Genomic DNA, 15,209 nt, shown 5'->3' on the forward strand with positions numbered 1-15,209 from the left:
AATTGTTTGTATAATTGTTCATTTTACCCGTGTGTCATATCGTCAAATATTAATTTGATATTTTATCGTTTAAGTCATGACCTTTTATTTTTAAAATCATGATGTAATGTAATTTCCTGTATATTAAATTTCGTTATAGTAACATTAATGCAATAAATATGATTTTCTTATATTTACATTATTATACTAGTTAATTACTACATGTCTTAAATATATGTTTATGTTAATATGTAATAAATCTTATATATAAAAATGAATCGCAAAATTTGGTAAGCGCATAACTCAACAACGCCTGGACCGATTTCGCTCATTCTTTTTTTGTTTGGGTCGTAATTGTCAGGAGAAGGTTCTTACGGACGAAAAATTTGAGAAAGTTATCGGGTTAGAGAAATATGACGAGGTGGTGATGAAATTACAGAGGCGCCATCTATCCAGCAAATAGTCAACTAAATTATTTTTGGTAGTCAATGGCAACCATTTAAATAAAATAAATCATTTATTTAAAATGTTTTTAAAAATGCATGCAAATAGACATACAAACAACGCAAATGTTCGCAAATGTTCGTTGAAGTCCAAGGATGGTTTTTACGGCTAGAAAAATTAGAATTATTGCTGGAAAAACCCTAAAAATAGCCCTTTTCTTTTTAAAATAGCCCTTCCTATAATATTTATAATATAATACTGATCGTATCCATGGCAACCAACAATCGTGTTTTGTGCAGAGTGTTTAGTTAGTTAGTGTTTGTTTAGTTCGTGATTAGTGAAAAAATAATTTATATTTGATATGCCTCCTATAAGACGAAGCAATTTAGGTAGAAGAACCAGAAATGCTACAAACCAAGCTAATTACCGATCTAATTCACAAACGCGTGAAGCGCGAGCAAGTTTGAATCGAGCTGCTTTTAGTTACGATGTGTCAATTGACTACAGTAACTGCCAATGTGTTGTTATTGGTTCTATGAACTCGGTTTGCTCACACTGTAAGGCATTAAAATACAAAAACGAAGCCAATGGATTGTGTTGCGCAAATGGTAAAGTGAAATTGATACCATTGGATCCACCACCAGAACCATTGTACTCATTGGTTTCAGGAATAGGAACAGATTCTATACACTTTTTGACAAATATCCAACAATATAACAATTGCTTTCAAATGACTTCATTGGGGCAACAAATGTAGTTCGGGAAAATTTTATGCCAACTTTCAAGGTATGTATTATAGCAGTTACTCATAATTATTTTAGCGAACAAAATTTTCTGTCACCAAAGTTAAGATGTGTCACTAATCTTCAATTTCTTAATCATTACGAAATATATCACTTAGTCATCATATTATATTATGGTGTTTCAGTTTCAGTGACACTTTTATTATATTTTATATTTGATAGATATTAGTTAAAACTAAATATATACTTTTTAAGATCAAATATTATTTAAGTTTGATCACCGACAATCCATTAATTTATACCACACCATAATATATTTTTTTTTATTTACAGATACAAGGGCAAATATATCATAGAGCAGGTTCACTGTTACCAGTGTCAGATAGCGACAACAAATTCCTGCAAATTTATTTTATGGGCAATTCACCACAAGAAATTGATCTGCGTTGTGCACATAACAATTTAGTAAAGAGGTCTATTGTAGAACAATTACAAACTTTATTTCATCAGCACAATCAATTGATTATATTGTTTAAAACTGCCCTGGATCTGATGCCATCCGATAATCACAAAATTGTAATCAGAGCTGATAAAACACCTGCAGGTCAACATACAAGACGTTTTAATGCACCAACTATTGATGAAGTTGCTATCGTTGTAGTTGGAGAAAACTTGGAATCCCGTGATATTAAAATATTAAATATTAAACATGTCAAAGTACTTCATTTAAGCAAGAATATGCGTGTCGAGTTGCAAAATGACCAATCTGGAAACATATTCTCTAAACAACTCATTGACATTGGTAATGGCAAATTTCCTATAGACATGTTGACTGGCTGCATTAACTTTCCTCTAAGTTTTGTCAGTTAACTCGAACAAAAGATGAACTTATTCAGAAGGTGTTTCCAGATGTTTCTCAAAATTACAGAAACCATGATTGGTTGAGCGAACGAGCTATACTGGCTGCAAAAAACATAGATGTAAATGAATTAAATTTCAAAATTCAAGAACAAATTACAGGCGAATTGATGATATATAAATCAGTTGATTCGGCTACTAATCAAGATGATGTAGTCAACTATCCACCGGAATTTTTAAACTCGCTGGATTTGCCAGGATTGCCACCTCACAATCTTCAATTAAAGGTTGGATCGGTGGTTATAATGTTGCGAAATATCAACCAACCGCGTCTTTGCAACGGTACACGGTTAGCGATAAAAAAATTACTAAACAATGTGATAGAAGCAACTATACTCAAAGGAAAGTATAAAGGAGAAGATGTTCTCATACCGCGCATCCCAATGATTCCGACTGATGTGCCATTTGAGTTTAAACGACTACAGTTTCCAGTGCGTCTTGCTTTTGCTATGACTATAAACAAGTCCCAGGGGCAATCATTAAGTGTTTGTGGTATTAATCTAGAAAACCCATGTTTCTCACATGGTCAATTGTATGTTGCCTGTTCCCGTGTTGGAAAACCATCAGATTTGTTTATCTATGCGCCAGGTAATCAAACAAGAACATCGTATACCACAAAGTACTACAATGATAATAATATAATTATGATTCACTTGATTAACAATAAAGCGATTACTTACTTTTAAATCATGACAGAACCGTCACCCTGGTGATAGGGCGTTGTGAATAAAAAATAATTAAATAAAACTATAACAGTTAAAACTATAACTACTTACTTTTAAATCATTATATATGTTTTATTTAATTATTTTTTATTCACAATGCCCTATCACCAGGGTGACGGTTCTGTTCAGGAGAATTTTTTAAAATACGTAGGCACAAAAACTGCCACATTACAAATCTTTCGTCGTGAATTCGACGTAATATTAGCACTATCAATAAGATTAAATTAAAAATTAACACACGGCATACGAAAATGCAAAAAAAGAAAGTAACACACGGGCAACGCCGTGTCGGATCATTGTGAACTTCTTAGATTTTGAGAAAAGAAAAAAATTATTGATTTTACACAATAATTTTTGTTGTTTTTTTTTTAAATATTGTTTAATAATTTCATGAACACTCCCACCAGCCCCTCCCCTTAGGTTAGGTTGTATTATCTGCCCCACCACGCTGTAAGAAAGGACAGTAGCACGTCTACAAAATTGCGAGTAGTGTTTGACGCGTCTTGTAAAACAGATACTGGCATTAGTCTTAATGACGTTTTATTAAAAGGCCCCGTTATCCAAGACGATTTATTATACATTATTTCGCGATTCCGGACTCATAATTATGTTTTGACTGCCGACATTGTCAAAATGTATAGACAAATATTAATGGCCGATAAACATCGCGATTACCAAAGAATATTATGGCGCTCGGATCCTAATCAATCTATACAGATATACCGTCTGAACACGGTCACATACGGGACGGTGCCCGCATCATATTTAGCGACAGGTTGTTTACAGGTATTGGCCGAAACGGTACGCGAACAATATCCATATATCACACCTATAATCCATCGTGATTTTTACATGGACGACCTATTGACCGGAGCGGACACGGAGAAGGAAGTAATAAAAATACGCGATGGTTTGATCGCAGTTATGAACAGTGCCGGGCTAACGTTACGAAAATGGTTATCGAACGACTCAAATTTAATCACATCAAGCCTACCTCGCGAAGACAGAAATATCTGATAAATACGAACTTAATGCTTCATTAAAAAAAATATTAGGTTTGTTCTGGGATGCTACGTCAGATAAATTAAAATATAATGTGCGCGAAAATAAAAAGGTTGAGGGGATGCATGTAACCAAACGTGAAATGCTGTCCGATATAGCTGCGATCTTCGATCCGTTGGGTTTAGTCGGTCCGTTGATAGTGCAAGCAAAAATAATATTACAATCGTTATGGCGTGAAAAGATTGAGTGGGACGAACCCGTTCCACCGAATATACAAAAACAATGGTTTGAGTATCGAACGCAACTACCCGCTGTAAACAAGTTATCGATATCACGTAAAATTACTAACAATTTAAAATCATGTGTCATTGAAGTTCATGGATTTTCGGACGCTAGCACATTGGCGTATGGATGCTGTTTATATTTGAGATGTACAGACGATACGGGTATTCATCATACTAATTTAATATGCGCAAAATCCAAGGTGTCGCCTTTGAAAACACTATCATTGCCGCGACTAGAACTTTGTGCGGCGCTATTGTTAACGCGCCTAGCAAATAAATTAATACCCAAATTACAATTAAAAATTAGTCAACAGTATTTCTGGACCGATTCAAAAATAGTATTAGCCTGGATTGCCTCATCTTCCACGAAATGGAGAACGTTTGTTGCACATCGAGTAGCTGAAATACAAAACAAAACGCCAATAAACGAATGGAACTACGTTAGTACAGCTAATAACCCGGCTGACGTGATATCTCGAGGTTGCTGTCCGTCTAAATTAATTAGCTTAGATCTATGGTGGTCAGGTCCTAATTGGTTGACGGGTGATAAATCAAATTGGCCAGAATATTCAGACTCTCATCATAAAGTAGAAGATATTCCGGAAAGTAAAGAAAATAATATCAATGTTATGTGTGCCATTGATCATGAAGATTTTATATTAAACAAATACGAGTCATTGACTAAGTGCTTAAGATTAACCGCATATTGTTTACGGTTTATAAATAACGCGCGCACACGTAAGAATAATAATATTAAACTAACGGGTTTTTTAAAACCAGAAGAATTGGAAATGGCGACTTTAAAATTGATAAAAAATACACAAAATATTGGTTTTGTTGACGAACTACGGGAACTTTCTAAAGGCAAGGCGGTCTCGGCCAACAGTAAACTTTTTCGTCTTAGACCATTTATTGACAGTAATGGTATTGTAGTAAGCCGACGGAGTCGTCTCACTATTTTTTTCTATTTTAACTCATTTACATATACTACGAGGTTCTGCACATTTAAATATTTTATTATCATACTCGTAGCGATACGTAATTAAATTTGATGACAATTTCCAAGAATCAAAGCGTATGGGAAAATACAGTCACAAACAACTTTTTCTTGCCCTTTTGACAAACAAGCCATGCACATAAATCATAGATGCGCACGCCTTGGTATAATAGCACAACAACAAGTCCAATCCAGGGTTAAGTGTCTTGGGCGCAAAACCACTTTTGTAGCTACAGTGACAACATTCTATAACACACCTTTTTGTCCATTTCCTAGTCTCTATCATGTACAACCAGGGGGTACAGAGAACCATATAAATACAGGTCTCTGTCCGTCTTAAAATTTAGAATTAGTTTCACATTCGCATAGAGCTAGTCTATGTCCAAATTTTAGTTTAACTTTTTCTCGGGCAGCTACTTAACGTGCTGTCCTCAAATTCTTATACACTAGTTTTTATTGTAACAAATTATAACTTTAATTTTAATAAACTCTTGTATTAACATTGTGTCTTTGTCTCACTTTTAAAACCCGTAATCTTTTCTCGACAACTTGATCCAACTGCAGATGTCAAGCACTCATTTATAAACGATAGTGAGAGATCACTACAGTATCATACGCGTTGGCGGTAGATTGAAAAACGCTGCAACAATCGACATTTTTCAACGACATCCTATTGCATTACCCGCGAACTGCACATTTGCAAAAAGGTTATTTCATGAACAGCACAAACTTTTAATGCACGGTGGTCCACAGATGTTATTATCAACTATTCGTCTGAAATATTGGCCGATTAACGGTCGAAATTTAGCGCGTAATACAGTTCACAAGTGCGTAAAATGTTTCCGTAATAAACCAATTTTTGTGCAACCTATAATGGGTGACTTACCCGGTGATCGAATCCAGCCAGGACGAGCATTTTTAAAATGCGGTATAGACTTCGCCGGTCCATTTTTAATTAAATCTAGTACGTTACGTAAATCACCGATTATCAAAACATACGCCTGTATTTTTGTATGTTTAACGACCAAGGCCGTTCATATCGAGGCAGTTAGCGACTTGACGACAAAAGCATTTCTAAACGCACTAAACCGGTTTTTCGATCGCCGTGGTAAAAGCGCTGTCATATACAGCGATAATGCGACGAATTTTGTCGGCGCTAATAGAAAATTAAAAGAGATACATCAACTATTTCAATCGAAACAATTGCAAGAGGATTTACCAGTAGCGGCTCGTGAGTTAATATTCTGGGGAGACTTAAAATTATTTAACATAAACTACGTATAACAACGAACAAGAAAACCCTGTTATTGAAAATCTAATAATATTATAGTATTACATATTTAGTTAATATTTTTAAGTTTAATTTGATTTTTTTGTTCGTAAGTTAAAGTATTAAAACCACTAGTTAATAATATGTCTATTATATTGTCTTTTTGCATTTTTAAAATAATTAGAAATATAACAAATATCAAATAGAAGATAGTATAAAACCCTGTAGTAAACGTGTTATAGTTATTAAATCATAAAAATGCATTAAATTATGACAGCGACTATAAGAACGGCGCGCGGTACGGCAATTATTGTCGTGAACCCAGTCTCAATAGAGTCTATAATACGCAGCTTATTCTCCCTGCCCCCTCCGGCCATCCATCAAACCGGCCGTACCATTTTACATGTTATGATTGAGACTGTCGGGCGGCAGTTTCACTGTAACGGCGACCGTCACCGTCATCGATAAAACTAATATAGCATTTCTATTAAAATAACTATTTAAAGGTTTTAGACTTGGTTGCTTTCAATTTATAATAATAAACAAAGAAAACGATATAAATTGTATAATATTATATTTTCAATTCGAATAAAAATATTTTTATGCATTATTATTTTAATTAATTATTATTTACAAGTAACTGGGTTTTTTTAAGGGGGAGACTCAGTCTCAAAGTCTCCCCTGACGAGCCGCCCCTGGGATTTACAAAATAATACTACGAATATTGGTGTAAAATGGCTATTCATACCTCCTCGGTCACCACACTTCGGCGGACTGTGGGAGGCCGCGGTCAAATCAATGAAAACACTATTGGGAAGAGTATTAGGCGAAGCTCACTTAACGTACGAAGAATTATGTACCGTATTAACGCGCGCCGAAGCTTGCTTAAACTCACGACCTTTAACCACCTTATCCATCGACCCTTCTGATCCTAGCCCCCTCACTCCCGGGCATTTCCTTATAGGAGACTCTCTTACAGCGTTGCCAGAGGACGACGTAACTACTACACCAGTCGATCGATTGACACGTTGGCGTAGAGTTACCCAATACTCAAAGCAATTATGGCGTCGATGGAGTAGAGAGTATTTATGTCAGCTTCAGGAAAGGTCCAAATGGTCAAAGGAGAAGGGTCCGAAGCTGAATGTGGGAACAGTGGTTCTAGTGAAGGAGGACAATTTGCCCCCGTTGCAGTGGCGATTAGGACTAGTCGATCGCGTCTTCCGAGGGTCCGACGGAGTCATTCGATCAGCAGAGGTTGTATCGGCAAATCGTAAGGTAAAAAGGGCGGTTAGAACATTATGTCCACTTCCCTTCGAGGGCAATATTAATTAAACATTCGATTATTCATATTATAATCTGTACAATACAAATTCAATTTATTATGTAGTATAAAAATTAAATTATTTCAAATTGTAGCATGAAGTATTGTTATCTTATTTTTATATCTTATATTATGTGCATGTATGCCGTTATTAACGTTTTTTAGACTTTATAATTATTACTTATTTATTTATTAAAATTATTTACGCGTTTTGTGGAATACTTTGTTTATTAAAATTTTGTAGATGATTGAGTGATTCATTATGTTTATAATTATTGAAAGTTTAAGATTTGTAACTAATTTATTTATATTATTATTTGTATAATTTTTATATATTTCTTTTTTTTTTGTATACACATATGATATACCTATTTGTATAATGGCTATGTATGTACTAAAATTATTATTTTTTATTTGTTTATATTGAAAATTAATATTTTCAATGCCGGGAGTATGTTAGCGATCGAATCGTATTATGTATTGTATTATTGGGCGTTATCGCGATAATAACTTTATCTTATATATATTATATCTTATGTGTGATATTTTCGTGTCACTACCTAGTCAGTCGCGCATCGAAAGTTATACCGCGCACAGCGAGCGATTCTACAATTAATAAATTCATACAGTCCATTTATCCAAATATTTTTATTTAAAACCTTACTGCTACAGAATTAACAATGTATACAGGCATAATCTTTACAAAAATATATACAGGAGTATTTACAAAAAACCAACTATCTAGTTCTGCTTCGAGTTCCTCCCTATAAAATTCAAAATTATTAATTAAAAAATAATTAAAATATATATATATTTATATACTCACTCTATAGAATAGTGTCCATGAGCTAGGATGTGTACTTTGTCTTCAAGTATAACCCTTTTATCATCAAAACTGTTATAAGTTAATTTATCGGATTTGATGGTCTTTAATTTGTGCTTGAATGAACGGATATAGACGTTTGACGTTGTTACTTCCAAACTGGTATCACCAAACAAACATCGTTTATGATCTTGAAAAGTCATGTGGTTTCTAACAACATGTCCACGGATTCCTTTTGCTTTGATTTTCTCCTTATCTTCTAAAATGTAAGCGTAGGACTTTGCACGGAGAGCACAAAACTCTCTCATAATAAGTCCATCGGTTTCATCAGAAAATAGCCCAGGAATCTTCTTTCTCTCAGCAATGTAACACGGGTGGTCACGGGGTAGATTTGCAGTATCCATTCGATTCAACAAGTTGGGATTGTTCAACAGATCATTGTAAAAATCATCAGTTTGAATATAGTATACCAATGAATCTAAAATAATAAATTAAATTAATACCAATGAAACTAAAATAATAAATTAATAAAAGTACTAATTTACCTGTATCTGTATACATGAGCTCAATTTTATCATCATAATGTTTCTGCATTACGTTATAGTGATAGTCATACATTAAATACTTGGAAATTTCCAGCACTGCAAAACCTGATAAAAATTTAAAATATTAATATAACAATAAAAAATTTAAAATAAATGTAAATTACCTATATAAATAGGTTTACAAAAATCAATGATTTTGTTTTCTAATGCAACTGCATTTAGAGTTTCATTGTATGTGGTACAGTGTTTGAATGTTGACTGATTTATCAGTTTTTGTAAACGACGATCACTAGACACCAGTTCCATTTTTATTCTTTTCCGCATAGACTCCATGGTTTTCCCAAAAACCGCATTATTTAAAAGTTTGAAAAAGTCTTTCTCAAAGTCATTTGCTGCTTTTTTTCGCATCTCTGTGTTTAGTGCTATGTATGGAGCCAGCCATGGTGATTGATTAAACTGAACTACTCTATGAACCTATAATAAAAAATAATTATATTATAAATGTAAAATAAAAACATTTATACATTTACTTTTTCAACTATGAGTCCATTGGCTAAGCTTGCTGAAGGTTTCGGTAATGAATAATATAGTTTTTTTTCGACTGAAGTGTTGCCATGAGTTTTTTAACTTTTGAACCAGCTGGGATACCGTTTTGAGGAAGGAAAGGTAAGTCGTTGTGTTTATCATGGAGTTCTTTCGGATAAGTAATGTCAACTTCATATATCCGTCCGATGGGTGATGTATCGTTCAAATCATTCAGCCCTTCTAGTTTAGGTTCAACCCACTTAAAACCACCATAGGGCATGTGTTGTGACATTGCCCAACCGTACAGATTATTACCTAAAAAAATAAATTAATATTAAAAAATAATTAAAATATATGTACCTATATGTATACTTACAATCTTGATAAATTAACCATGATTTGGACTTTGTTGGATCATAATCTAGGGTCTTTTCATTATTAGCTTTAGCATACCTCATACTTGCTTGTGTCAAACCGCCTCGAATTCCTATAATAAATTTATATATATTATATATGTAAATTTTTATATATAATTATTATAATTACCCTTTTCAATCATCAGCAGCATATCATACTCAGTGAGTAACTCTAATTTGACTCTGGTATATTTTAACATACAATCAAAGGAGAATCCTGGTGCTGTATAGTAAAAAGATGGGTCCAAACAGTATGTGGTTAAACATAGGTCTCTGAAGTTCTCAAACACGTCAGCCAACAATAAAACATCAATTTTCAGATATAGATCACTGTATTCACCCAAAGTCTTGCAACCAAAGTGACTCCAAACAGTTTTTGCATGTTCATAATCTTCTTCTTGTATATGTGATTCTGTTAGTGTAATGTAGAAATCTGCTTTCTCTGGTAAATGGGTTTGCTCCAGCTTGTTCCAACCATCCGTATACTCATAAGGGTAAACACCTTTACGAGTAACGAGTGGCAAGTCTGCGGCATTAAAATGTTTAGCTGTTTCTCTAAACTTTTCGAACCCTGGTGTTAATAAATTTTCCGAGAGTGTTGATAAACTTGAAGCCATAAATCTTAATGTGTCGATGAACCGTATTGAAAAGTTATTGGAAACGTGTTTTGAAAATGAGATGAATTTTTCTTCACTGTTTGGTATAACAGAAATTTTTTTCACATCGAGACCGAGTTCAGTTACAATAAAATGTGCATCATAATTCGATAAATTGTGAAAAAAACATGGTACAAAATTTGGTGTTTGAAGCTTGAGGTTGCAGGTATTACACAATGTTTGTCGAAATTTACCCGATAAGTGACAGTGATCAGCAACTTTAGGGTTTCCCACAGAGAAACCGTTTTTACATAAATGACATGTCTTACATAAATTTATTATGTGCTTGTTGTTGTTCTGCAGTAAAGGTTATTGGTATGTTGGTTTGTAGTAATTTTTCAATGTTTTCTGCTATTTCAACGATACTCTTCACAAAATGTTCACCCACATTCTGATTATCTTCATCGCCACGAAAAATTATAGGTGAAGTTGGAATATTAAATTGTTCAAGCAGTTCTGCGGGAACATCGTTATTTGCTTTAACCATAAAACCATAACTCATAGCCTCGTGTTTTTGAATAGCTTTTGTATTGTTTCCACATTTTTCATCTGATTTTTTTAGTAGTGCTTCAAAATCTGCATATATAACTATCGGATGTCGTTGAGTTTTTTTCCATGCGTCGAATTCTAACATATACGCCTAATAATAATCCGTCAATACACTGTAGCGTATAACTACTTCCCTTGCTAAAATATTCGTCTTGCTCAGCCATTAATTTTATAATGCCTTCTTCAACAATTTCCCGTACACCAGTTTCGGAAAAAATTGGTCTGGCTGAGGTCTTAAATGAACGGTTCTCTGTTGAATTATCAACATTCGGAATATTGTACGTAGCTTCCAGCTTTAAATTAAACTTGATCGGATGTTTAGACGCTTGTGATTTTAGTAACTTATATATATATATAACAGCAAAAACAAATATTATATAGACCTCAGTTATAGTAATAATACACAACGTTCTTTTGTATAACATGAAATAATAGTAACAGTAATATAGGCTGGTGTTCGTAATGGTTTATTAAGATCTTTAGATAAATAGTATGTCTATTTATGTTTTTATTGGTATTATATATATATTAAATGTGTATATGTTTTTCATAAAAAATAAGATATTCATGTTTTATTATTATATATTATGTATAATATGATCAAATATATTTATTAAAATATCTGTTTATACTTAAAAATATAATAAATTAAAATTATTTATGTATGTTTTAATAGCGTTATGATAATAATCGTATGGAACTATTATCAATTAATATATTACTACATGAAAATTTTCAAAATTATTGAACAATTTTATGAATATTTTCAACATATATATATATATATATTATCATCTTAACGGGATTAACTATAATTATGGGATTTATCAGGATTTTATCTAAATTATTATATGTTTTCATGATTTTTATACAACTTTGTATATTTTATTAATTGTTCTATTTTTTATAAAATGTGTGTGTGTGTGTGTGTGTGTGTGTGTGAGTGTGTATGTGTAAATAAAAGGGGAAGAAATATATATACATCATTTTTCTTCAAAAGGTAGGGGGTTTGAAGGAGAAGGTATAAAATATATACCTAACCAATTTTACCTTGAATGCCTGCTCCCGGATCGATGTTAGAATTCGACGCATGGAAAAAAACTCAACGACATCCGATAGTTATATATGCAGATTTTGAAGCACTACTAAAAAAATCAGATGAAAAATGTGGAAACAATACAAAAGCTATTCAAAAACACGAGGCTATGAGTTATGGTTTTATGGTTAAAGCAAATAACGATGTTCCCGCAGAACTGCTTGAACAATTTAATATTCCAACTTCACCTATAATTTTTCGTGGCGATGAAGATAATCAGAATGTGGGTGAACATTTTGTGAAGAGTATCGTTGAAATAGCAGAAAACATTGAAAAATTACTACAAACCAACATACCAATAACCTTTACTGCAGAACAACAACAAGCACATAATAAATTTATGTAAGACATGTCATTTATGTAAAAACGGTTTCTCTGTGGAAACCCTAAAGTTGCTGATCACTGTCACTTATCGGGTAAATTTCGACAAACATTGTGTAATACCTGCAACCTCAAGCTTCAAACACCAAATTTTGTACCATGTTTTTTTCACAATTTATCGAATTATGATGCACATTTTATTGTAACTGAACTCGGTCTCGATGTGAAAAAAATTTCTGTTATACCAAACAGTGAAGAAAAATTCATCTCATTTTCAAAACACGTTTCCAATAACTTTTCAATACGGTTCATCGACACATTAAGATTATGGCTTCAAGTTTATCAACACTCTCGGAAAATTTATTAACACCAGGGTTCGAAAAGTTTAGAGAAACAGCTAAACATTTTAATGCCGCAGACTTGCCACTCGTTACTCGTAAAGGTGTTTACCCTTATGAGTATACGGATGGTTGGAACAAGCTGGAGCAAACCCATTTACCAGAGAAAGCAGATTTCTACATTACACTAACAGAATCACATATACAAGAAGAAGATTATGAACATGCAAAAACTGTTTGGAGTCACTTTGGTTGCAAGACTTGGGTGAATACAGTGATCTATATCTGAAAATTGATGTTTTATTGTTGGCTGACGTGTTTGAGAACTTCAGAGACCTATGTTTAACCACATACTGTTTGGACCCATTTTTACTATACAGCACCGGATTCTCCTTTGATTGTATGTTAAAATATACCAGAGTCAAATTAGAGTTACTCACTGAGTATGATATGCTGCTGATGATTGAAAAGGGTAATTATAATAATTATATATAAAAATTTACATATATAATATATATAAATTTATTATAGGAATTCGAGGCGGTTTGACACAAGCAAGTATGAGGTATGCTAAAGCTAATAATGAAAAGACCCTAGATTATGATCCAACAAAGTCCAAATCATGGTTAATTTATCAAGATTGTAAGTATACATATAGGTACATATATTTTAATATTTTTTAATATTAATTTATTTTTTTAGGTAATAATCTGTACGGTGGGCAATGTCACAACACACATGCCCTATGGTGGTTTTAAGTGGGTTGAACCTAAACTAGAAGGGCTGAATGATTTGAACGATACATCACCCATCGGACGGATATATGAAGTTGACATTACTTATCCGAAAGAACTCCATGATAAACACAACGACTTACCTTTCCTTCCTCAAAACGGTATCCCAGCTGGTTCAAAAGTTAAAAAACTCATGGCAACACTTCAGTCGAAAAAAAACTATATTATTCATTACCGAAACCTTCAGCAAGCTTAGCCAATGGACTCATAGTTGAAAAAGTAAATGTATAAATGTTTTTATTTTACATTTATAATATAATTATTTTTTATTATAGGTTCATAGAGTAGTTCAGTTTAATCAATCACCATGGCTGGCTCCATACATAGCACTAAACACAGAGATGCGAAAAAAAGCAGCAAATGACTTTGAGAAAGACTTTTTCAAACTTTTAAATAATGCGGTTTTTGGGAAAACCATGGAGTCTATGCGGAAAAGAATAAAAATGGAACTGGTGTCTAGTGATCGTCGTTTACAAAAACTGATAAATCAGTCAACATTCAAACACTGTACCACATACAATGAAACTCTAAATGCAGTTGCATTAGAAAACAAAATCATTGATTTTTGTAAACCTATTTATATAGGTAATTACATTTATTTTAAATTTTTTATTGTTATATTAATATTTTAAATTTTTTATCAGGTTTTGCAGTGCTGGAAATTTCCAAGTATTTAATGTATGACTATCACTATAACGTAATGCAGAAACATTATGATGATAAAATTGAGCTCATGTATACAGATACAGGTAAATTAGTACTTTTATTAATTTATTATTTTAGTTTCATTGGTATTAATTTAATTTATTATTTTAGATTCATTGGTATACTATATTCAAACTGATGATTTTTACAATGATCTGTTGAACAATCCCAACTTGTTGAATCGAATGGATACTGCAAATCTACCCCGTGACCACCCGTGTTACATTGCTGAGAGAAAGAAGATTCCTGGGCTATTTTCTGATGAAACCGATGGACTTATTATGAGAGAGTTTTGTGCTCTCCGTGCAAAGTCCTACGCTTACATTTTAGAAGATAAGGAGAAAATCAAAGCAAAAGGAATCCGTGGACATGTTGTTAGAAACCACATGACTTTTCAAGATCATAAACGATGTTTGTTTGGTGATACCAGTTTGGAAGAGTAACAACGTCAAACGTCTATATCCGTTCATTCAAGCACAAATTAAAGACCATCAAATCCGATAAATTAACTTATAACAGTTTTGATGATAAAAGGGTTATACTTGAAGACAAAGTACACATCCTAGCTCATGGACACTATTCTATAGAGTGAGTATATAAATATATATATATTTTAATTATTTTTTATTAATTTTAATTTTATTTTATAGGGAGGAACTCGAAGCAGAACTAGATAGTTGGTTTTTTGTAAATACTCCTGTATATATTTTTGTAAAGATTATGCCTGTATACATTGTTAATTCGGTAGCAGTAAGGTT

At 32.9% G+C, this 15,209-nt stretch overlaps 1 protein-coding gene and 2 pseudogenes across 1 annotated transcript; 1 reads left to right on the forward strand and 2 right to left on the reverse strand.

The window, feature by feature from the left end:
* Positions 1–8,510: 8,510 nt before the first annotated feature.
* On the reverse strand, positions 8,511–9,459 carry LOC126552668 (uncharacterized; annotated as a pseudogene).
* On the reverse strand, positions 9,378–10,864 carry LOC126551922 (uncharacterized). The gene is made up of 4 exons (XM_050206314.1): positions 10,123–10,864; positions 9,953–10,063; positions 9,582–9,891; positions 9,378–9,525 (listed from the first exon to the last, which is right to left on the reverse strand). Exons 1-3 carry the CDS (start codon positions 10,607–10,609, stop codon positions 9,605–9,607), a joined length of 885 nt encoding a protein of 294 aa, XP_050062271.1. The 5' UTR covers positions 10,610–10,864; the 3' UTR covers positions 9,378–9,525; positions 9,582–9,604.
* Positions 10,865–13,904: 3,040 nt separating this feature from the next.
* On the forward strand, positions 13,905–15,043 carry LOC126551925 (uncharacterized; annotated as a pseudogene).
* Positions 15,044–15,209: the final 166 nt, after the last annotated feature.

This window comes from Aphis gossypii, chromosome X, assembly GCF_020184175.1.
Source record: "Aphis gossypii isolate Hap1 chromosome X, ASM2018417v2, whole genome shotgun sequence".
NCBI classification, from domain to species: Eukaryota; Metazoa; Arthropoda; class Insecta; order Hemiptera; family Aphididae; genus Aphis; species Aphis gossypii.